The sequence below is a fragment of the Athene noctua genome, chromosome 3 (assembly GCF_965140245.1).
Source record: "Athene noctua chromosome 3, bAthNoc1.hap1.1, whole genome shotgun sequence".
Lineage (NCBI taxonomy): Eukaryota > Metazoa > Chordata > Aves > Strigiformes > Strigidae > Athene > Athene noctua.
The window spans coordinates 54,367,578-54,391,380 of NC_134039.1; the positions used below are offsets into that span (position 1 = coordinate 54,367,578).

General features: G+C 41.2%; 1 protein-coding gene across 5 annotated transcripts; it reads right to left on the reverse strand.

Moving 5' to 3' along the window:
• Positions 1-10,210: 10,210 nt before the first annotated feature.
• IRAK4 (interleukin 1 receptor associated kinase 4) lies at positions 10,211-23,793 on the reverse strand. 5 transcript variants are annotated; one of them, XM_074903015.1, is made up of 12 exons: positions 23,661-23,793; positions 23,184-23,353; positions 21,982-22,127; positions 21,480-21,677; positions 20,505-20,665; positions 19,780-19,844; positions 19,366-19,480; positions 17,297-17,406; positions 14,681-14,864; positions 13,748-13,810; positions 10,969-11,127; positions 10,211-10,872 (listed from the first exon to the last, which is right to left on the reverse strand). In XM_074903015.1, the coding sequence occupies exons 2-12, from the start codon at positions 23,342-23,344 to the stop codon at positions 10,840-10,842; spliced, it is 1,395 nt and encodes a 464-aa protein (XP_074759116.1). In that variant the 5' UTR covers positions 23,345-23,353; positions 23,661-23,793; the 3' UTR covers positions 10,211-10,839. The 5 variants fall into 5 exon arrangements, with proteins under 5 accessions (XP_074759116.1, XP_074759117.1, XP_074759119.1 ...); XM_074903016.1 differs by having other exon boundaries at positions 23,651-23,747; XM_074903018.1 differs by having other exon boundaries at positions 23,636-23,725.
• Between the last annotated feature and the right edge of the window lie 10 nt (positions 23,794-23,803).

Consider the following 23,803-nt stretch of genomic DNA (forward strand, 5'->3'; position numbering starts at 1 on the left):
GTTTGGTGTTGTCTGAATAATTTTCATCATCTCTTTAACAAAGATCTGTATTCTGACATTGTGTAGAGTAACAGGTAGTTCCCATGGGACTAGAAAGCAGTATAAAAAAGTGATTGTGGGGTCTGAGAGGTGAGCAGAAACAGAATTCCTGACTTTTGCTACTGGGGAAAAGTGTCAGTATGTTAGAAACAGCTACTTTCCTGTTGACTTTTGGAAGCAGCACAGAGGCCTCCATAGCAGTATCCAAGCGTGTGCTTCTCTTGAGGTTTTTATGCTTTCAGTAAGACCCTTCAAAAAGTTCTTCTATCCTTTTAGAATGCTGAAGTAGTTGATTAGTAATTTAACAGTTCAGTCTGTTGTTACTTGCTCAGCATGAGGTAGTATAATTAAACTGCTCAAATTACGTTGTTCCATTAATGGTTTTTTGTCTAAATTAAAGCAAACTACTTTTAAGTGTTCTATTGCCCTCAAAATTCAAGCTGAAAAGAACATTTAGTGGCTTGGCTTTTCTTTTAACTGTCCTGCCAACACATCCCCATGGGGAAGTCAATTTTGCGGTTGAAAGAAGGAAGTTTGAAGACATGTTGAACTAGGATTTAAGAGAATAATTTTAATGCAAAATGCTATACAGAAACAAAGCTACTGCAGTTAAGAGGAGCCAGAGCAAGGTAAGAGGAGGGCATAGGCTAGGCCTCTATGTGACCATGAATATCAGAAGCAGTTTTCTTTGCCTTTTGGTCAGTTGGTGTTAAATAAAACTCTCAGCTGGCCAGCCCAAATATAAAGATGAGGCAGTTCTTCCGATCTCAGTCATACAAACTACTGTGGCTGGTAAAAGGTGTGTTGGCTCAAAAGGCAACTGGACAAACTAATCAAAGCAAATTTGAGAGGCTTGCTTAGTAACTAATGAAGACCTCACATCCTTTTCAAAGTTAATGAGCCACAATCTGTACAAAGCCATCATATTCGGGTGCAGTATCTATGTAGGTGTCCCGCTGTTGCATTCTTTCCTCAGCAGCTGCTAACAGCTCATGTCCCGGCCTTGGGGCTTTACAGACACCTCTGGTCTGACTCACAGCAGCAGTCCTTTTACCTCCTGCTGTAAGCAAGGGGAGAATTGTTGCCCTTCATAAGAGGTTTTTTCGTCAACAGCCTTTGGCTTATTAGCATTTGCTTTTATCTTGCTGCTTCCTTCTAGAGTCTTAGCTGGAATTGCAGTAACTCGTGGTATTTTTCATTCATACTTCCTTCTAGGGGGTGACTAAGCTGCTTTATGTTGCAGTTCTCAAGACCCCTTAACAAGCAAAAGGTTGGCTCTCACACTGAGGGTAGTGACCTCAGCAGCACTCCACAGCACCTTCCCTGCTGAAACAGGGTGTCAGCCAGCCATGTTCACCCTGTCTATCCCAGGAGCATCTCCCATGCGGAGCTCTCCTTGCCCACCTGGAACTATACCAAATTTTCTCTCACCTCCAGTTCTATGCAACTGGGTCATCCCTTTACTTGCAAAGAACCTGAATGACTCAAGTTGCTGGTGTGTGTCTTGGAAGCTTTACTATAGTGATTAATACAAGAAATATAGATCCTAGGATAGCTTAATGTTTTTGCAGGGAATAAATGAAACAGAAGTCAGCTATTCTTATCCCCTGTTAGTGTCTGTAAGTGCTGACTTTACTGTATGAAGACCTCAAAGAAATCTTGTGGGGAAAAGGTGAAGTTCCTTCTCTTTGCACGCTGTGGGTTTTTTTGGTTTTTGTTTTTTTTTTTTTTTTTTTGTTTGTTTTTTTGTTTTGTTTTTTTTTTTTTTTAATTTCCCACATATGTTAGCAACCTTTACCTAATTACCTAACACCTCACATTTTCATTTCTCACTAGAATAGTATTAAATGTGTTCAAAATATTTTTTTTTCTTTTATGAAATGGTAGCTAACACGCTTCATTTTCAGTGAGGGAAAACTACTGCTAAAACTTAGGTGCTGACAGCAGCACTGCAAATAGTCATGGTCTGCTATGACAGAGGAACAGGAGTTCACATGCTTGTAGCCAAGAGTCTCCTACTACTTAGGTCATGGCTGGTGCAGAAACAAAATTGTTCTACCACACCAGAAGTGAATGCCACTGACTGAGGAGTTACTACAGCTAACCCACTTCAGGACAACACTATGGATGTATTCTAGCTCCAGGGAATAGTAAAAAGCAGACGTGATCTAATAAGAAACCTTCATGTAACAGCTGGAGATGTTTAAAACTGAAGAATGGCTTCAGCAGATTTTACTCTGGTTTAGATTTATAGCAGCTTCTTTTCTCCACAAGCCCAGGTTCAGAGCTGTACAGCTTTATTTCATGCAGTGAGGTTAGCATAATGATATTATCAGAAATGCAAGAAACAGAATTATTTCCAAGGCTCAAAGTTTTAGCAGCAGAAATACTCATCTGCAGTGATAATGCAGCATTTTTACTTATGTTTACAGCTTTTTACAATTTATGCTCAGTAAAACTAGAAGCTGTTTAGGTGGATCCCTTTCTCTAAATTAAACTATCAATTTGAAAAGGCAATGCAGAATGAGTTAGTAGCCAGAAGATCTAATGATAGAAATATAAGTGTTAGAAATCATGTGCATCCTACAAAGACAGATATATACACTTGAATGCAGTCAACTCATTTCCAATGATTCCCTTTTCTTTGGTAATCATGAAATTTCAAATATAGCTGTAAGCCAGACTCTTTTCCTACCCCTAAGCTGTCGAGAAAAAGTTCATGAAGTATAAAAAGGTTTTATATGAAAATAACCTCTGTGATGGTTTGACTCTGGCTAAATGCCAGGTATCCACCAAGTCGCTCTATCACTTCCCCCCCCCCCCTTCCCTTTGTTTTCTCAACAGGGTAAAGAGGGGAAAGAAGATAAACTAACCCTTGTGGGTGAAACAAAAGCAGTTTTAATATAAGCAAAGCAAAGCAAAAGTCCGCGCGCGGAAGCAAAAGCAAACAGATTTATTCTCTACTTCCCATGAAGAGGCGGTGTTGGGCCTTCTCAGGAAGCAGGGCTCCAATACGCGTAGTAGTTGCCTCGGAGGACCAAGGGTGACCCCACCCCCTTCCTCCTTTCTCCCAGCTTTATACTGAGCAGACGTCATATGGTATGGAATATCCCTTTGGTCGGTTTGGGTCAGCTGTCCTGGCTGTGTCCCCTCCCAAGATCTTGCCCACCCCGTCCCACTGGGGAAAATATCAGAAAGAGCCTTGGTGCTGTGTAAGCACTGCTCAGCAGCAGCCACAACACCAGGGTGCTATCAACACCCTGCAGCTCCCAGCATAAACCACAGCACCGTGAGGGCTGCTATAGGGGAAAACCGATTCCAGTTCAGCCAGACCCAATACAGTCTCCACCCCTTATTCCATACCATTTACGTAATGCCCAGGTCCCACATAATATTCATTTATCTATTCCATAAGCTTTCTTCACTTCTTCAGATGTTCAGTGTCTTGGCTTCCATCTGTCAAGATAGATGCTCAGGACAGAAGTATGCTTGACCGTTGGACTCCAGCACCGGCTAGGTTTGGGTCATCATTGCACGTGTCTGGTTCACTCTTCATCGTTCCTACTTCCTCCATCACTTCCTGCAACATACAACTCATCCCACAGATTACTTTCCCCCCAAGGTTAAATGTTCTTGAGGCACACACTGAGTAGTCCCATCCTCCCGCATTACCCACCAAGTACATCCAGGTCCCTGGGCAAAGACAATCCCACGAGTGGGCTTGCCTTTTCCCAAGGGAGGAGCAATCCACACTGCCTTCCCCAGCCACCTCCCTGTGTGTACTACAGGGACCTTATCTCCTCCCACAGTATGAAGGGGGTTTGTTTGGGCAGGCCCAGGACGGTTAACAGATCCTCTGGTATTAATTAGCCAAGTGGCTTCTGCTAAATTTATATCCCAATGCTTCCATCCCCCATTGTCCAATGCTCTCAACATAGTCTTCAACAGTCCATTATATCTTTCAATCTTTCCAGACGCTTGTGGGTAATAAGGGATGTGATACACCCACTCAATGCCATGTTTCTTTGCCCAGGAGTTTATAAGATTATTTCGAAAATGGGTCCCGTTGTCTGACTCGATTCTTTCAGGAGTACCATGTCGCCATAAAATTTGCCTTTCAAGACCCAAGATGGTATTTCGGGCAGTGGCATGATTTACAGGGTATGTTTCTAGCCAACCCGTAGTTGCTTCTACCATGGTGAGTACGTAGCGCTTGCCTTGGCGTGTTCGTGGCAGTGGTCCAATATAGTCAATCTGCCAGGCCTCACCGTATTGAAAACTCAGCCATCGCCCTCTGTTCCAGGGAGACTTTACTCGTGTGGCTCGCTTGATTGCAGCACATGTTTCACATTCGTGAGTGACCTGTGAGATGGCCTCCATGGTCAGGTCCACCCCTCGATCACGAGCCCATCTGTACGTTGCATCTCTGCCAAGATGCCCTGATGTTTCATGGGCCCATCGAGCTACAAACAGCTCACCCTTACGCTCCCAGTCCAGGTCCAGCCGAGCTACTTCAATTTTGGCAGCTTTGTCTGCTTGCTCATTGTTTTGGTGTTCTTCAGTGGCACGCCTTTTGGGGACATGAGCATCTACATGACGCACCTTTAGAGCCACGTTTTCCACTCGGGCAGCGATGTCCTGCCACAATGCAGCAGCCCAGATGGGTTTACCTCTGCGCTGCCAATTGGTCTTCTTCCACTCCTGTAGCCACCCCCACAGGGCGTTAGCCACCATCCAGGAGTCCGTGTAGAGATATAATACTGGCCACTTTTCCCGTTCAGCAATCTTTAGGGCAAGTTGGATCGCTTTTACTTCTGCGAACTGACTTGACTCTCCTTCTCCTTCAGTGGCCTCAATGACTTGTCTTGTGGGACTCCACACAGCAGCTTTCCACTTCCGATGGCTTCCTACCACACGACAGGATCCATCAGTAAAGAGAGCATAACGCCTCTCATCTTCTGGTAACTCGTTATATGGCGGTGCCTCTTGGGCACGAGCCACCTCCTCAGGCCGCACTCCAAAATCTCTACCTTCTGGCCAGTCCATGATCTCTTCCAGGATCCCTGGATGGTTGGGTTTCCCCAGTCGAGCCCGTTGAGTGATTAACGCGACCCATTTACTCCAGGTAGCACTGGTTGCATGGTGTGTGGAAGGGATGTTTCCTTTGAACATCCAATGTAATACAGGCAGCCGTGGTGCCAAGAGGAGCTGTGCTTCTGTACCAACAACTTCTGAAGCAGCTCGAATCCCCTCATATGCTGCCAGTATCTCCTTTTCAGTCGGAGTGTAGTGGGCTTCTGATCCTCGATATCCCCGGCTCCAAAATCCTAATGGTCGACCTCGAGTTTCACCTGGTATCTTCTGCCAGAGGCTCCATGTGAGTCCGTGCTCCCCAGTTGATGTGTAAAGTATATTTTGCACAGCTGGTCCTGTCCGAACAGGCCCAAGAGCTACCGCTCGAGCTATCTCTTGTTTGATGTGCTCAAAGGCTTGTTGCTGCTCAGGACCCCACTGAAAATTGTTCTTCTTTCGGGTCACTTGATAGAGAGGGCTCACAAGCTGACTGTAACCTGGAATATGCATCCTCCAAAATCCCACAAGTCCTAGGAAAGCTTGTGTTTCCTTCTTGTTGGTCGGTGGAGACATAGTTGCTATCTTGTTGACAACATCCAATGGCACATGACGGCGTCCATCTTGCCATTTTATTCCCAAGAACTGAATTTCTCGTGCTGGTCCCTTGACCTTGCTTTTCTTTATGGCAAACCCAGCTCTCAGAAGAATCTCAATTACTCTTTGTCCTTTCTTGAACACTTCTTCTGCCTCATTGCCCCACACAATGATGTCATCAATGTATTGTAGATGTTCAGGGGCATCACCCTTTTCCAGTGCAGTTTGAATTAGTCCATGACAAATAGTGGGGCTGTGCTTCCACCCCTGGGGCAGTCGATTCCAGGTATACTGGACACCCCTCCACGTGAAAGCAAACTGTGGCCTGCACTCTTCTGCCAAAGGAATTGAAAAGAATGCATTGGCAATGTCAATTGTGGCGTACCACTTGGCTGCCTTTGACTCCAGTTCATACTGGAGCTCTAACATATCTGGTACAGCAGCACTCAGTGGTGGCGTCACTTCATTCAGGCCACGATAGTCTACTGTTAACCTCCACCCTCCGTCAGACTTTCGCACTGGCCATATTGGGCTATTAAAAGGCGAATGTGTCTTACTGATGACACCTTGGTTCTCCAGTTGACGAATCAATTCTTGGATGGGAGCCAGAGAGTCTCGGTTTGTACGATACTGCCGTCGGTGCACGGTCCTCATAGCAATTGGCACCTGTTGTTCTTCAACTTGCAACAGTCCCACAACAAAAGGATCTTCTGAGAGGCCGGGCAGATTGGACAACTGTTTTACCTTTTCTGTATTCACACTGGCCACACCAAAAGCCCATCGGTATCCTTTTGGGTCTTTGAAGTATCCCCTCTTGAGATAGTCAATGCCCAAGATGCAAGGGGCTTCTGGGCCAGTTACAATGGGATGTTTTTCCCACTTGTCCCCAGTCAAGCTAACCTCGGCCTCCAATACTGATAGTTCTTGACAGCCCCCTGTCACTCCTGAGATCCAGATAGGTTCTGCCCCTCTATAACTTGACGGCATTAGTGTACATTGTGCCCCGGTGTCAATTAAAGCCTGGTACTTCTGTGGATTTGATGTGCCAGGCCATCGAATCCACACTGTCCAATACACCCGATCATCCCTTTCCTCCTCCTGGCTGGAGGCAGGGGCCCTCTATTCCTGTTCTTGGTCGGAGTACTCACTGTCTGACTCTTGCCGTGCCAGGCCAGAGGTTCCTTCTTCAGGATCAAGGGAGGTGATCTCAGTCTTTCTGTATCTGGGAGATCGCTGGTTACTTCCTTGTGGTTTTACACCAGCTACATTAGCAACCTTCTTAGATGTCTTCTTGTTGGCAGGGGTCTTTCCTCGCAATTCATGTACACGTGCTTCCAACTTAAAGGTGGGTTGACCATCCCACTTCCTCATGTCCTCCCCCTGGTCGCGCAGGAAGAACCAGAGTTCGCCACGTGTCATGCGCCTTGGCTTTCCTTTCCCCCTGACTGGGACAGAAGAGAAATGATTTCTTGGGGAGCTCCTAACATCCAGGGCACTCGCCCGTAGAGATGAGGAGGTACCAAGACTCTCTTCAAAGTTCTGAAGCCAGGAAGAGACTGCCTCCACAGTTGGCGTACATCTTAGTCCTTCTCCTGCATCCATTTCTGGGTAGTACATTGCGGCCAAGCCGGCAGAATACGAGGATGGCGCACCTTTAATCACCTTCCTCCACATGGCCCGTGTGCATGGGACATCCTCTGGATTTTTAGGGGCTTCATCATTATCTGGATCACCATAGATGACTTCCATCACTGCTAATTCTCTCAGGTACTGGACACCTTCATCTGCAGTAGCCCACTTCCCTGGGGTGTGGTCCATAAGATCTTCCTTAAAAGGATACCTTGCTTTAACACTTGAAAGGAGCCGTCTCCACAGACTGCAAATTGCTGTCTCCTTTCCAATGCCCCTTTCAATTCCTCGATTTCTAGCAAGGGAACCCAGCTGTTGGGCTTCCTTACCTTCCAGCTGTTGAGCATCTGCCCCGTTATCCCAGCATCGCAGCAGCCAGGCAGCGATCCGCTCACCCGGCTGGCGGCAGTAGTCTTTCCGCAGATCTCGCAGTTCTGATGACGTCAGGGACCGGGTAGTTTCTGCCTCCTGTTTCAGTTCTGTTATTCCCTCTTCTGATACCTTTGCTGAAGGACCAGCTTCTTCCTCCTCTTTCTCCTCCCTTATTAATCGAGGGTATGGGCCTGTTGTTCTCCTTGTCCATTGTTTCTTTTTTACTACTGGGGCAATCTCTGTTGTTGTTATTGTTTGAGTTCCCATGTCAACCACAGCCCTTTGAGAGTGCTGAACTGCAGCTCGGTAAGCACAGGCCAGGCCCCAGTAAAGTGCTAGAAGTTGTTGATTCTCATTGGGATAGGCAAGACACCCCTCTATCAGGTGATGTGTCAATTTTGTGGGGTTGCTTGCCTGTTCAGGGGTGAGATCCCAGGCTACAGGAGGTGATAACCGTCCTAGGAATCTGCCCAACTCCTTCCACTCTCCCTGCCACCCAGGAACAGGCCGCCTCAGAGCACATTTTGGCACCGATTCACTCAAAATTTGCGTTCTCTTACACCAAGAGCATACCGAGCTCCACACAACCCACAACAGGCGAACAGCATTAATAAAGAGTATCAATGAACTAACATAAGGATGACTAAGTACCTCGGGAGCCTGCAAAATAAAACCACTCATGATGTTCCCGATTCCTTGCAGCATGTTCCCGAGCTTAACAAAATAAAGATAAGCAGCGCAATAAACAAGCCCGTGACCAGCACAAGAGCTTGTTGCTTAATAACTACTATAGCTACAGCACATTTAATATAAAACTGCCGTTGTTTTGCCCCACGTTGGGCGCCAGAATAGACTGTGATGGTTTGACTCTGGCTAAATGCCAGGTATCCACCAAGTCGCTCTATCACTTCCCCCCCCCCCCTTCCCTTTGTTTTCTCAACAGGGTAAAGAGGGGAAAGAAGATAAACTAACCCTTGTGGGTGAAACAAAAGCAGTTTTAATATAAGCAAAGCAAAGCAAAAGTCCGCGCGCGGAAGCAAAAGCAAACAGATTTATTCTCTACTTCCCATGAAGAGGCGGTGTTGGGCCTTCTCAGGAAGCAGGGCTCCAATACGCGTAGTAGTTGCCTCGGAGGACCAAGGGTGACCCCACCCCCTTCCTCCTTTCTCCCAGCTTTATACTGAGCAGACGTCATATGGTATGGAATATCCCTTTGGTCGGTTTGGGTCAGCTGTCCTGGCTGTGTCCCCTCCCAAGATCTTGCCCACCCCGTCCCACTGGGGAAAATATCAGAAAGAGCCTTGGTGCTGTGTAAGCACTGCTCAGCAGCAGCCACAACACCAGGGTGCTATCAACACCCTGCAGCTCCCAGCATAAACCACAGCACCGTGAGGGCTGCTATAGGGGAAAACCGATTCCAGTTCAGCCAGACCCAATACAACCTCTTTCATTTACAATGGGCAATTATTTTCATACCCACTTAGTCCAAAGTATCTGGAATTTTACTATCACTTTCATTCCCTTTTTAGGCTTTGATCTGTTAATGTTTCCAATTCAGAAAGCTTTCCATGTTGTTTTTTTAAAAGTGTATTTTAGTATTTAGTTATTAATATATACTTTTTTAAAAAAAAAAAGTTTAATTATTTGACTAAGGAAAATGCAGAATTGGTCTTAACAGAATTTTTATTCTGGACCCTTTAACAAATTAAACCATCTGTGTTTATAATCCATATGGAATCTTCTCCTAAAGTGTAAAATACTCAAAGCAGCTATGAGTCTTCTTATGAACAAAAATTAAATGATTTGTCATCATACAAAGTTCACTGGAAGAAAGCCATATGTATTTTTGCATTTGCACTGCAAGATAATTATTTTGCTTGGGAATCCTTGAAAACCATCCTAGAACATGTCTTGCAGCATTTATTTGACTAAAACTAATCCCAAGAAGACTTTTGGAAAAAAACAGTCACGTTCACAAACACTACCAGTCCATTCACACTAATATAAACTCTCAAATTACAATGCTAAATAATGTTTTAAATGGGTATTGCTATTGTCTCTTCCCCAAAAGACAACACAAGTGCCATTAAATGTTTTTGTCTTCAAAAGAAAAATGTCTAGTCCACCTGATTAAGAAAGCAATTTTCAGAAAAAACAGTCTACCTTGTTGCCATCATATGCCTTTGCAGCAGACATATGTAATACTTGGAAATCAAAAGAATCAAGTAGATTCTAACATGAAAATGCATTTTAAAAGCTGTGGAAAAGATGTACCAGCACTACAATTTGTTAATACAAAAAAAGTTTTGTCATGTTAAGGGCCCAGTGGCTAAGGGTATGTGAAAAGGCTGCACAGTTAACAAAACCAGCACAGTGGTGACAGGCCAACAGCACACCTTACATGCATACCAGAAAGTTCTGGAAAGCAAAGCTGATAATGTCACACTAAATACTAATAAAATACTTGCTACTTGATGCACAGAAACAAACTCCACAATTTGGAGAGAGTTATAAAGCAGGTATGTTTACTCCGGTGCCAGGGGATTTCTCCACAAAGCTTGCACACACACCAACAGCACATTTTACCAGAAACTGACAGAGTGCAGATATACGTATTCATTGGATTACATAATACAAATATCCATATGCATGAGTAAGGCTGGGTTAGTTCTAGAGGCCGGTGTCAGCAGTTTATGTTCTCTTTGCGCCTGCGCATTGCCTCCTGGTGGTCGTCTTCGGGGGCCTTTTGGAGGAAGGCTTGCAGTCTTCCTCACCTTGTACTTTTCCTCAGAGCATGCGCAGATTCTCTTAGCCAATTTCTTGAACAAGAGTGGTTACAGCCGGTTTACCACCTCTATCTTATCAGTTTCTACTGTCCAGAGATAGTCTACAAAGACTCAACTTGTTAGAACACATCTGCTTTTCAGGGACATGTCTCTTATTTTTGCCAAACATAGTAGTCCTTGGTAAGTTTCCACAGAACAGTCAGAGCAAGCAGGATTATTAAGCAATATTCAGAAATCATTATAAGTTGCTATAAGTAAATACGTTACAAGAAAATGATCACCTGCTTCGCATCATACTCGTGACTCCTCCATTACAAAAACGTTTGTGTATCAGAAGAAACACGTATCAAGTTTTTATCTCTTGTAGATGCTGTTGGACCTGCAAGAGAACAGACAGAAATATAAATGACACTGTAACCACACAGACAGGGACACATGCACTCAAAGTAAGCCTTTTGTCTGAAAGACTACCTACCATCTTAATGTCTGGCCGCCTGTTTTTTTTCTCATTCAGACACTGAGCAGCAACTGAATACATTTTATGAACTGAAGGTACATCCCAGTCACTCATCTTTTCATCAACATAGTCCTCAACAGTTGCTTCCTCATCCTCAATTTCATCTTTGATACTTAACTAGAAGAGAGTTTGAACCAATGAGCAGATAACATTGTCACCATCTGAACACGACATATTCCACACCAACACTTTGAAAACCTGCTTTTGAGTGTACATTTCTTTTCTCAACCACTTTTCAAGACAAAGAATGATGACAATGGTTCAGCAGCGTTAACTATTTTTCAGCAGCATAATTATTTATCAGTAGCTGCAGAAACAGCCTATGAGACTAAATAAACTATACATCTCTATTATACATTATTTCTAATTGAGTTACGTGGTGGTGCAATTCTCACCCCCCCTCACCCCTCCTTGCTGGGCTGCTTGGTGCTAGGTGTGATTCCACCCACCTTCCCTGAGCTATACACCAATCTGTGGAGATAAGGACTGCTAACCTTAAGGTGCCCCTTTAAGGAGCCTGTCTCCAGCCCTTCTGGAAACAGTTTTAATAGTCCATCATCTCCTAACAGCCTGGCACACCTGTGCCTGGGATGTGGTCAAATGGGAACAATAACCAAGTTGCACATTCATCAAGTTCTTGTGCAACTGCTGGAAGACACCAGAATACTTTGTTGTTTGAGCTGAGCGGGTGCAAAAGTTATCTGACAAAAGTCAATTATCTTGGACCCTATAAATTGCGACCACAAGGGAAACCTTTTGAGCTCTCCTGGATCACAGCGGGCCTGTGACCAGCATCTCCCCTGAGCTGGGATGCCTCTCAGGTACCAGAACTCCTAAGGTGTCGTCTGCTGCCAGAGCTGACAGAAGGCCAGGGCGAAGTCAACCTGCTCAAATCTCAATTATCACCCGTTGAGGAATGCCAAGGCATTGTGAGTATTTACTCTAAACTCGAGAGGAGGGAAATTTTACTTTGAGCTAGCTTCTCTTTCACCCACTCTTTCTCTGCTTACTGGTATGTGTGCGGGTACATACTTCATTCTACTGGATCCAAATACTTTGGTCTCTGTGTGTGTTTGTACGTTTTGTGTTTGTGTATGCACATGTACACACGTATAGATTTAAGGTAAGTTACTGTGAATCTTGTCATCTTAGAATCAGTAGATAAGTAATTATTTTTATAATATTTTCTGAATTATTTTGTAATGATCGAGTGCTGTTAGGTATTAATAAATCTATATTTCCTGTTAAATCATTATCATATTAATACTTTCATCCATAACAAGCTAACACAAAATCATAAAGCTGTTTTCTTTAAACTGCATCACACAGCTTTAGTATTCTCCCAGTTCAAGGCTCTGTCTCCTGGCATTGTCTTTTAAGAGAAGCAGCATGATCAACATGAACTATGTTTACTTAATAACTCACAAATATACAAGTGTGAATAATTTCTTTTTTATAATAATAATTTTTGTAAACTTTATAAAGCCTCTTTCTGTAAACTAAAGCCTGTCACCAGTCTCACTTGTTGCTGTATCTATTCTAAAGGAAACTTCTAGTCTGAAATAAGTTTTTAAATCTGACTGGTTTAGTCCAAAGCTCTCCAGCTCCAACACACTTGAGATGGGTTATCTGTAATCACAAGTACTGTTTGAGGAAAACCCTGGACAAGTCAGTATAGTACATTAGGTAAGAAATAACAGTCAGTGAGTAGAGGCAGGTCTTCTGCCTTCCTCTGTGGGTCAGTCTGAAATTGCTGAGTAAGATACAAACTACCCCAAAATTTTCAAAGCTAAGAATGCCACGTTATCTTGCCCTGACCGTTCTCTTTATGCTCCCAAAAGTACAATACAAAGATGAACTGCACCAGTCAAATCATACTTTATATTCCTTTTTAGATCCTATCTCTGAAAAAGCTTGCTTTAAAAAAAAAACCCAAACCAGCAAGATTCAATTTTATAGGGACTGAGCTCTCCTATGTCTTTATACAGCCCAACAGGGTAAGTATTATGCCACTCCAGAAGACATAGCTTAGAGGAAAAAAATTCTAATAAGTCTTTATGTAAAAAATAATCTAGGAAAGCCTTGGATTATGTAGTTCAGAATTTAATTTTAAGCTAAGTGAAAGGATAAATTAAGAACAGCCTTATAAGATTTTTAGTTCAAGAGAGTGAGCTCCAAGACATTAGTTTCCTAAGTTGTAGACTGAATTACTAATTGAACGGTAAAAGAAAACAAAACTCAACTCACCTCTCAGCCTGCAAAAAAGTCCTTACATTCCAAACTTCCTTAAAAGTTAAAAATAGAAGGTATCTGCAAATTGTTAGTAAAGTTGAAGAAGATGAAAACTGATACAGGAATGGTAAGTATAAAGAACGATAAAGAAACAACTGAGATGATTAGTTAAAATGTTGTGGTGAATGAGGAACTATCAGGGTATGTGGGTATAACAGGACTATGCAGATGAAGCATGACATTACCACAAGAAGCAGTACCAAAGCAAAGAGGATTACAGTATCAGATCAGAAGGAGATGACCTTGGGGACTGAATAGTCTTCTACCAGCCAAGAGAGAAAAGTTTCAGTGTCACCTCTAAGATAAACATTGACACAAGAGCTGTTTTCATAACTACGTATTTTAGTGACTAATTTGCTTGTCTCAGAACCAGTTAACTGACTGTGATTTCATCTAAAGTGATCCTGGAGCAGGGGAAGGGGAGGAGAAAGCTAAAAGAACATACCAGTAACTGTGGCTCCCTGTTTTCATCTACTGGAGGAAGACCTGTTATTATTTCTAGCAAGACCTAGGAGAAAAAAAATCAGAAGAGAAAACGAAGCATAGAATAATCTTTAACATATATACCATTTGCAAAAAGGAGCATGACCCCCAGTCTTTCAAACAAATGCTCACAGGATCTCTATCTGTCCAAAGATAGCTCTCTATACAATTGATTGTTGTTGGTGTCATTCCTACCTTTATTTTCATTAAGTGTTATAAGCAGTATGACTTAAGAGTTTCAACTCAATTTTTTCTCACTGTACGCTGTGTTGCTTCAAATCAAGACAGAAGGATTTCCAAAGTATTCAGAAACAGTATCTGGCCTACCACCCCATAAAACTAAATGCCATGAAGGAAGTAGTCAATAGCAATTAGGGTCTTAGATCTATTCAGAATGGATTTATGATTGTCCCAAATACTAAGATCATCTCTTTTTTTGTACTCAGCTTTAAGGCAAATCCCACATGGACTTTAAGCTACTTTTGGTGCTTAAAAAAAGTAAACCACACTTAATTTTGGAACATTTTCTTTAAAATAATTTTTTTCGAGCCTGAGTTACATTTTTGTGCAATACTATGCAAGAAGAAACAATGTTCCACATTACTTCAAACTACCTTTAGCTAGAACTTGGAATGTTACATTAGTCTGGTCTTTCACGTGCAAATTTACATTTTAACATATTTCTTTTAATCATTAGCAAATTCAATGTCTTAACACATTCAAATGATGTTAAACTATCTATTCAAAGTTTAGAAACACTATCTTAAGAGCACATCTATCGGGAAAAGGAGAAATGATAGATCAGGGTGAATTACTTAATTTCAGATATTCTCAATCTCATATGCTTTTATCGTTTACACAAGAAGTCATATACTGGTTCCCACATTCTACTTACTACTCCAAAACTGAAGATATCAGACTTGGGTGTTATCTCTCCTCGCAGAGCTTCAGGTGCCATATAGGCTGCTGTTCCAACAATTCTTTCAGTCATGATTGTTTGTGTGAATGTTACAGATGCTCTTGCAAGTCCAAAGTCAGAGATTTTGGGCATATATGTATCAGTTAATAAGATATTTGCACTGGGGGAGAAGGGAAAAAGAAAGAAGAAAGATAATTTTCCAAATCTGTAGTCATTAGGTTTTATAACAGACTGCTATCTTGACTGTTTCTTGAAATCTAAGATATTTATTCATTATTCATACAGCAAAAAATGTAAGAGTTAATTTTATTGGAAATTGCTCTATTTCAAAATTAATTGCTCTAAAGTCAAAAACTGGCTGCCAGGATCCATCCATCCATGATTTTTCTTGTGCGTGCAATTTAAAAAAAAAGGCCAAAAAACCAAGGAAAAAACCAAACACCCCACATACGCCCAGATTCTACAAATACAAAAATTTCTTATAAGAGATCAATTATGTTATACCTATGTTTTGGATCTGAATACTTTATTTAAGAATAATAATAGAGAATACTCAGCTCTGATCAACTGGTACTGAATGACAGTACAATTTCTAAGTGTCTAAATATCTACTCAGAACTAACAAAAGTAGGTTTTTATACCTATTATCTAATACTGCGTCAACCATTACAAATTCACATCCTAAATGAATACCAATACCCTTATTTTTCTCATGGAACAGAAACAGAAAACTTAATGATGGAATAATGTACATGCCATGTTTCCGCTTGGTCTCCAGCTTTTACTTGCCTTAAAAAAAAAAAAACCTGAAGAGTGAAGCTGATCTAAAGGACCTTAATACTTTCATGAAATATTCAGTGGGATGAATTACAGCATAAATCTTCTACTGTTTTTTAAACGTGTAGCGCTTGAAACCATTTTAAAATACTTAACATTTTCGTAATCCTCTTCATTTTCTGGCTCCCTTAATGGAACCATAAGAAAACTACATAGCCAGATATATAACACTAACTAGAAACTTGTATTTTTAACTTCCCCTTCTTGCTCACCAAAACTGCTCAACAAAGTTAACACAACAGATCACTTGGTATTAGAACTGCTGTTAACAATGTTAAATATAAGACCACTGCAAAAGGCCAAACACTAGTCAAGGCACCATCCACCAACTGGTTTCATATTTAAAGCAGGAAGAACAGGATCACAACTTCATAAAACTGAGCTTCTTACCAACTTGAGTCAAGCCCAAAGGTGGTTATTTTTTTGATACACCACAAAAATCACGACAGAAAGTTTTACTGCAACTGCCAAGCTTTAAGAGATAAATGAGCTATTTTCTGCGCACAACCAAGCCAAAAAACTATGGACAACTCTGAGAACACCCATTCAATCATGTCCCCTCTAGCCTACAGAGAAGCTGTTCTAGTGCCTGTGTGGTTACAAATTGTCTCCACATGTTATAGCAAAATGAACACTGAAGTAAACCTTCTTAGATGTCTTACCTAAGTTTTACCTGGAAGTGGTAGTACTATTAATAACACCAACCAAATTTATTGAACTATTCACACTGCAAGTGCAAGAGGTTGCAAAATGGAATCCAAACAAAACAAAACCCAATCCTGTAATATGATCAACTCACAGCAGTTAGAAGGGTAGAGTAGCGTAAGGTAAAAAATGTGTCCCTTCGAGTCATTACACTTGTCCAGAGGCTTAAGCAGGGAAGAAAGAAGAAACATAAATTGTCAAAGCAGCAAGCATGTTTTGAGGCAGCTGAAGCAAAAACTTGTTCCTCACAAGCTGGAAGGTCACAAAACTGAAGTGGACTATATTTAGCAGAGTTGCCAGAAGCCAAAAAGCTACTGAAACATTCATTCATGACACTTAATCAGTCAGTTGCTCCTTCTTAATCCAGAGAATAAATAACGGATCTGAGGCTTTTCTTCAAAGATGTGGACTGCTTTGGTATTTAAAAAACAACAACACAACCAGCTGTAGCAAGGAAGGCGAAAACACCAAAACCAAACAAAAAACCCCAACCCAAACCCTACAACAAACCCCCCACCTTTTCTGAGCTCTGATATCCCTGGAAAAACTTCTGGTATTACAAACAAGTGAACATACGTTATCCTTCAAGAACGCTGAACTTCATAAACCTGACTGAAATAATTTTAATGTCTTCATAATAAACATCAGTAAATCAAAGGAGACACTGAAAGAATGTTCTAGGGGAAAAAAAAAAAAAAGGATTTTCATCTGAAAAATTCCCCATATAAAAGTCATTATGTTCTCTTAACAGCAGCTTTTTCATTAGCAGCAGTTGTGAAAGAACAGAACTTCTGGGTGTCCTCGCAGCACTCAGATAACTATTTGATAGTAATAGATTACAATAGCCTCATAATTATCTTTAGAAGTCTGTACTGGTCATGTCCTTCTGGCACAGACAAGATTACCGTGATGGATGTCTTTTGCAGAAAAGATGGTGCCCTTGACTGAAGGAATGCTTCTTGCAGTTTGTTCTCTCTGAAATGACTTTAACAGAGTGAAGATGAAAAAAGAAAAAGGGAAATGAAGCCAGCAATAGTCAGCAGCTTTTACCTTTTAATATCTCTGTGAATATGATTATTTTCATGCAAAAAGTTGATGCCATTTGCTGTACCTTGAACAATTCTACATCTTGCATTCCAAGAAATTGGTGGAGTGTCATCCTTGAATAAGAAGGGAGAAAGGCAAGTAGAAAGGTGAAAATCTAATATATATATATATGCTCCCATAAAACAAAACATACAAAACCCCCACAATCCAAAGCTGACTTCTTGCTGTGTTTTGTGGTTTTCAAGTAAATAATTAAAAAGACTAATAGCATACATTTCTTAATTTACTGGGGCAGAAATACATGCATTTGCCACATTCAGTTCTTTTCCCTGCATTTTGCCTTAGGTTGACTCACCCATGGCACAAAGTGTTCTTGATAATATTCTACTCTGACCCTACAAGGCCAGTTGCACTGCAAAGAACCTGTATCTACCGCATCTTCCACTTTGTACTGGCACCGATACCACAGCCTTTTTATCCAAATCAAATCATTCAAAACAATGAACAATTTTTACTAACAAGAGAAGTCAATCTTTCAGTGGTTTTGGATTTACCACTTCCCAAGAGTTTATCTCAACCTTAGAAGCGAGGACACCTACATTTCAAAAACATTTCCTAATCTTGTCAGTGGCCAAGGGAAAAGGATTAGAGTATCTCATCATACTACCACCTCCCTTGCCTGCTCCACTGGCTTTGCCCAGTCAAGAATAAGGTGACATAAGTAAGAGTTGCCTCAAACACATCCAGTGAAGTTAAGCTACCAGCAAGAATACACATTCGGTATGCACATTCCTCACCTATTTGACTTTATCAGAAGATTCTTTCTCATTTACAGATTCCTATTTAAAATTCTATATTACTTACATCATAAGTTTGTCTCTTCCTTGTAAAGGCCTCACTTATTTCTACTTCAGCTTTCAATTACCACAAATCTTTTAGATCACCTGATGATAATGACCAAAGTTACATGAATGAATATTTTCATATACATCCTTGTCAGGTACTGCTAAATTTCTACAATTTGCACTGCCTTAAGTAAAACTTACTCTCTTTTCTGTACTGTTTAAAAAAAATTTTTAAATTGCAAATGTGTAAGTGTATGTAAAGAAAACAAACAAACCAATGGCACTTCTTTCCTGTTGGGGCAAAAGTATTTGTGCAGCCTTGCAAAGGAAATGTCTCCAGGTGAAAATATTATTTTCACCAAGTATTTTTTCAGCCTGATAAGTTCCCTAACCCAGCTCTTTCTCCACCTACTAAATGCTTGAGCCAGTACAACAGGAAGATCAGTGCAGAAAAAAGCAAAATGACATTTTTTAGGTCTGGGGGTAAGGACGGTTGAAGTAGCACCAGTTTAACATGCTCACCAGATTACAGCCTCAGAAGCTGCATTCACTTAGTATAAAGCAGATTTTGGGACTCCACCAATAAACTAACACGGACACTCATCTACTAGGCTGTCTGGCTTACTGTTGGTATCACTCTAACAAGCAACTGTTTGTCCTTCATACATGGAGTTGCCTCACCAAAAACAAAGCAACTTACTATTTACTAAAGGCCAAGGCTAGAATATACATCATTTGATTAGCTCAGAAGAAAGCATTGCACTTAACACAAAGTATTAATTTTAAAAAAAATATTTCCATTTATTTAGGCACTTCACAAAGATATGCAGACTATGAACATTGTGTTATAGCCTCTATCACAAGGGCAACAAACAGGGCAACTTCACAATGCAGAACCTCAAGAACTTGCAGAGAACATGACAATGTTAGGACCAGGAACAATATTGCAGCACCCTCTGCTCCACTCCACACAGGCATAGCAAGGCCAAGCTCCTGTGACATACGTGACATTGTATTGTCAGCCTGCTTTGACATCAGTGCATCTAAACCATTTGTATAAAACATTATTGGAAGAATACTTGTTATCACATTTGTCTTCCAGAACACAGAATTAAGTAGTAAAACATTGTTTGGCCATTACAGTTCAGTACAGTTTCAAAGATATTTCATAGATATCTATACTTCAGCAAAGTAAGACAACTGGAAGCTAGAAAAAGTTCTACTTACCAGACAAGCAAGTCTGTCAAGCAATGAACCATTGGGCATGTATTCATACACCAGACATGGCTGAGCACCATCACTTGAGAAACCAAGTAATTCTACTAGATTCTCATGCTGACACCTATAGCATTAAAAAAAAAAAAAAAAAAAATCTACTCACGTATGCTCAAAATACAAGGCAGAGGGAACTTGATTCCCAATTACTTGTTTCAGCCCTACTGCACATAGCCAGGTTTCTGCAGTGGTGCTTTAAAATGAACAAAATATAGTCATGTTGTATATGAAATATTCTCACTTAACATAAAAATCATTAAGTTATAATAGAAAGAAAAAAGTAAGGGACCACACTAGCCAACACGTTATCTGCCAATTTAGATTCCCATAAAAGACTATAATGACATGGTATAACACTGTACTCACTTTGCCATCATTTTTATTTCTTGATCAAATTGCTGTTTCAAGTCCTGAACACTAACATCAACCATCTACAAAAGGAATTATTTGACATTAATATCACATATTAAAATACAGATGTCCATTAAAAAAAAATATTGGAACTGTAAACCTTCCTTTAGATTAGTTACATGTAACAACTGCTTAACTGTTTACAGTATTTTTTTTTACTCAACTCAGAAATGAAGTATCAGAACATGAATTTTAATTCCTTGGAACACAGTATTATTGGACAAATGGACCCAGTTTCCGCACAGTCACCAACTCACCCATTTTATTTCACTGCAGTTACCCACTGATAGCATCTCCTCATTACAAAATTAATTATTCACACAAACCATTGTTTATGAAGACTAGAATTCTGTGCAATACCTATTTAGCTTGTAAATAGTTCACCTGATTCTGAAAGAGAAACCTCCTTAGCACCCCTTCCCTTCTGACACTTCCTGTGTGCACTTTGCTCTTCCAGACAGCTTGCCTCAGCCATGCAAAGGACAGCTACAGAAAGGGGAAGACTTCACCCCTGGTGACTGTGTCAACTCACACCACACAGGGGCCTACAGGATAAGGTACTCATCCAACTAATGTTTAACATGGTGACACTTTTTGAAGCTCAACAACTTCTGCAGATAAACAAGTCTATAGTATAAAGTATAGAGTCATTAAAAATAAAAATGCCCAGGACAACTCACAGCAACAAGCTTCTTGACAGCCACATTTCTGCCATTGATGTAGCCTTTGAACACAATGCCAAAGCCACCTTCTCCCAATTTATTACCTCCAGCCGATTCTGGTCGTGCATCAAAGTTATTTGTAACACTTTCCAAGTCATGAAATGAAAAATTATGAAAATCTGAAAGACATGTTTGCCATTTAGCTCAACTATGTTTTCACTGAAGAACAAGTCTATTTAATAGATTCTCTGCTTCAGTTCTGTTAAACCAAAAACTTGCTACCATGCAAATCCCAACACAGTGAAACCCTACTTCCAGCTTTGTGATGAAGATACCAAGAAAAAAAAAAACAAACACAGATAAATATATATAATTAGCTATGCATGATTTTCTTCACAACTAGCACTGTAGCAGCCTTCTGATTCTATTTTTTGTTTATACTCATAATACAGGTAATAATAGAAATTAAATGTGCAGCAGATCACAGAGAGCACCACACTGCATCATCTATAAAAATATATCTAGATCATATCATGTTTCTGGTAGCAACCCAAAAGTGGACCTTTAGGAAGGAGCAGACTAACCATATACTTTCTTAGAATGTTTTCCTTAGTCATCTTTTCTCCACCATTCTTAGTCATCTCTGACATGTAAAATCCAGCTTTAAAACAAGATGCTAAACAGTCTACAATATCCGTATTGAAAAAGGGCAACAGGATTATGTGTAGCACAAAATAAATTGCAATTTAATTAAGTTTTCCATCACAGCAGCCATCTCACTGGCAAGGTGCATCCCATATTCAGACATCTTATTATCCAAGCTAAATTCACAGCCACACAGAACAAGAGCAAAAAGAAGATGCCATTTCCCATAGATGCCTGATAATAGCAATATAGTAATTACTCTAATGCACTGCTATGATTTATTTCATGTGGGGTGAAGGACAGATCAGCAAAAAGATTGTACTTAAATCTACCAAGCTAAGTGCCTACCTGTGTTACTGGACTGTGAGCTGCTATTTTCTTGACTTAAGTAGAGAGGAGCTGAATGTTGCTTCTCAGTATTCTGAGACAGAACAGGCTTTACAGATGCTACTTCTTTTTCCTGTATAGGCAGCTGTTTCTCATGTATAGGCAAGGTTTCCTGTGAAGAAAGAGGTAACGTAACTTCTTGTGTCATCCTTACAGCTTCTGAAAATGGAATTTGGAAAAAGTGTTAACTACAATAAGAATCAGAAAAAACAAGTAACATTAATGCCAGTATTTACTAAGATTAGGTGATACAGAAGCATCATGAAAAGGTTATATTCTGCCACCATGTGTAAGCTGCAGGACTCTTATTTAAACTTGAAACTCATATATATTACAAATAATGGAAAATATGTCCACTTTTGGTTATTTTGACCTAATCCTTTCTGATTTTCAAGTTACTGTGAACCTCTGTAGCATCTCAGAAAACTGAGAACACAGTTCAAAATGTACACGAGTAACTTACCTGGAAGCAAGAGGCTTGCTGGTGCTAGGAATTGATTCCTAATCAGCAGATCCACAAGATCACCAACTGTACAGTTTGTGGTTCCCCAGTCATAAAGTAATTCACATGTGGGGCTCTTTCCCATTTGTACAAATGCCTCAAATCTCCTTAAAAGATAAATCAAGACCAATGTTAAAAAAAAAAAGGTGACCTCAAGAATTATGAAGAGAGATATAAAAGGTAAATGACCAAAAAAAAATTATTTTAAATTCTGAATTTATTGAACTGTACTGTAAAATTATTCACAAGGCTTAAAATGCTGCTAAAATCCCAAAGAAATTGAAACTCAAGGGAAAAATATGAGAAAAAAAATGAGGAAAATATATGCATACATGGATTCAACATTTTGTCCAGAACCCATAATATATTGGCAAATGGGACTAACAGAGAAGAGAATGTCAGCAAGAGACAGAGGGCAAGTCAGAGCCAGATCAAATGGAAAAAAAAAAAAAATGTTTTCCATCCATTTGGCATACACACTTCATTTTGAATGGGCATTAAGCAGAAATTGAGATCCATTATTCCTAATTATTTATTATTATAGAAAGACAAACGAATATTTAATGCTAACATCACTAGAAAGACTGGAAACCCAAGATGACAGATACATAAAGTATTTAAAATCTCACAACCTTTGAAATAGCTTAAGGATTCAACATGCCCTTCAAGCAATAAGGTGTTCATAAAATAATGCTAACATTGCTTCTAAATTAAACTTGCTAGGTTTAGGTCTTGGGCTGCCCGCATTTGTTGGGCATTTTCTTGGGAACAATGAATTAGGAGTTACAGTCCAGTTGTCTCTTGTTCTGATTCTGTGCAGAGCTGCATGATGAAGTCAATGTCTGCTAGTCTCTAGGGTACAGTAAGTTACCCAGCCAATGCAGTATCGCTAAGAATACATGTCCACGGCTCTAATTAATTCTAATTTCCTCTGTCAATTTTCTTTGGCTATAGCCTATCTGAAAACTGAACTACAGAACAATTAAAAGTAATTACCTTGAGATCCCTAAGGAAACAGTACTGTAAGATGAGTTCTTAAGTACCTGTCAGCACACAAAGTGCAACAAGTTACAGTAATGGGATGGACTCCAGTATGGGATGGACACCGGTATTTATGTTAGAGTCAAGAAACAAGATTATGTTATGCGACTTCTATGTAGCACCTTATATGCATCTGATTGTATCTGCTTCCACCGGAGGGATCGGTTATATCAACTGCTAATTTCTTCCACCCTTCTTGCGGATCGATGAAATCCGCCAGCTGCCTCATGAGCCCGTAGCTAAGGCAGCGGACGTACGTGGCGGTCGTTACGGGCTTGTTCATCTTCAGCTCCTACGGAACGCAAAGCGCCGTTACCGAACAGCTTCGCCGGGGTTGCGGCAAGCCCGTCAGGCGTCAGCCCCGACATCGCCGCTGCTTCGCGTCCAACCCGGCGGCGGCTGCCCCCGCCCTCACGACTCCGCCAGCCGGTTCCCAACGGCCCAGCGAGGCCCGCCCCGCCCCCGGCCGCCCTCCACGACGCGGCTCCCGCCCACCGTCCCCGGGAGGCGAATGCCCCCGCCCCCAGCGGGCGGCGGGAGATGAGCTGAGCTGAGCTGAGCTACCTTACCTTACCTTACCTTACCCTACCTCACCTCACCTCACCACCGACCCCCGTCGCTTCCTGGCGGCGCCCTCGCCCCACGCCGCCCGGCACGCCTTGCCTCACGCCAGGCGTTCCCCGTGCATCACTTCCCCTTGAAGAGGGAGGGATTCAACCTCTGACGGCGTCGGCGTCACCGC

Excerpts from the sequence above, each read along its gene's own strand:
- IRAK4 (XM_074903015.1), bottom strand. The coding sequence starts at position 23,344 with ATGAACAAGCCCGTAACGACCGCCACGTACGTCCGCTGCCTTAGCTAC. Across the intron at positions 19,845-20,504 it reads CTGTCAAGAAGCTTGTTGCT|ATGGTTGATGTTAGTGTTCA; the intron begins GTGAGTTGTCCT and ends TTCCTTTTGTAG. Across the intron at positions 11,128-13,747 it reads ACAGGGAGCCACAGTTACTG|TTAAGTATCAAAGATGAAAT; the intron begins GTATGTTCTTTT and ends ACTCTCTTCTAG.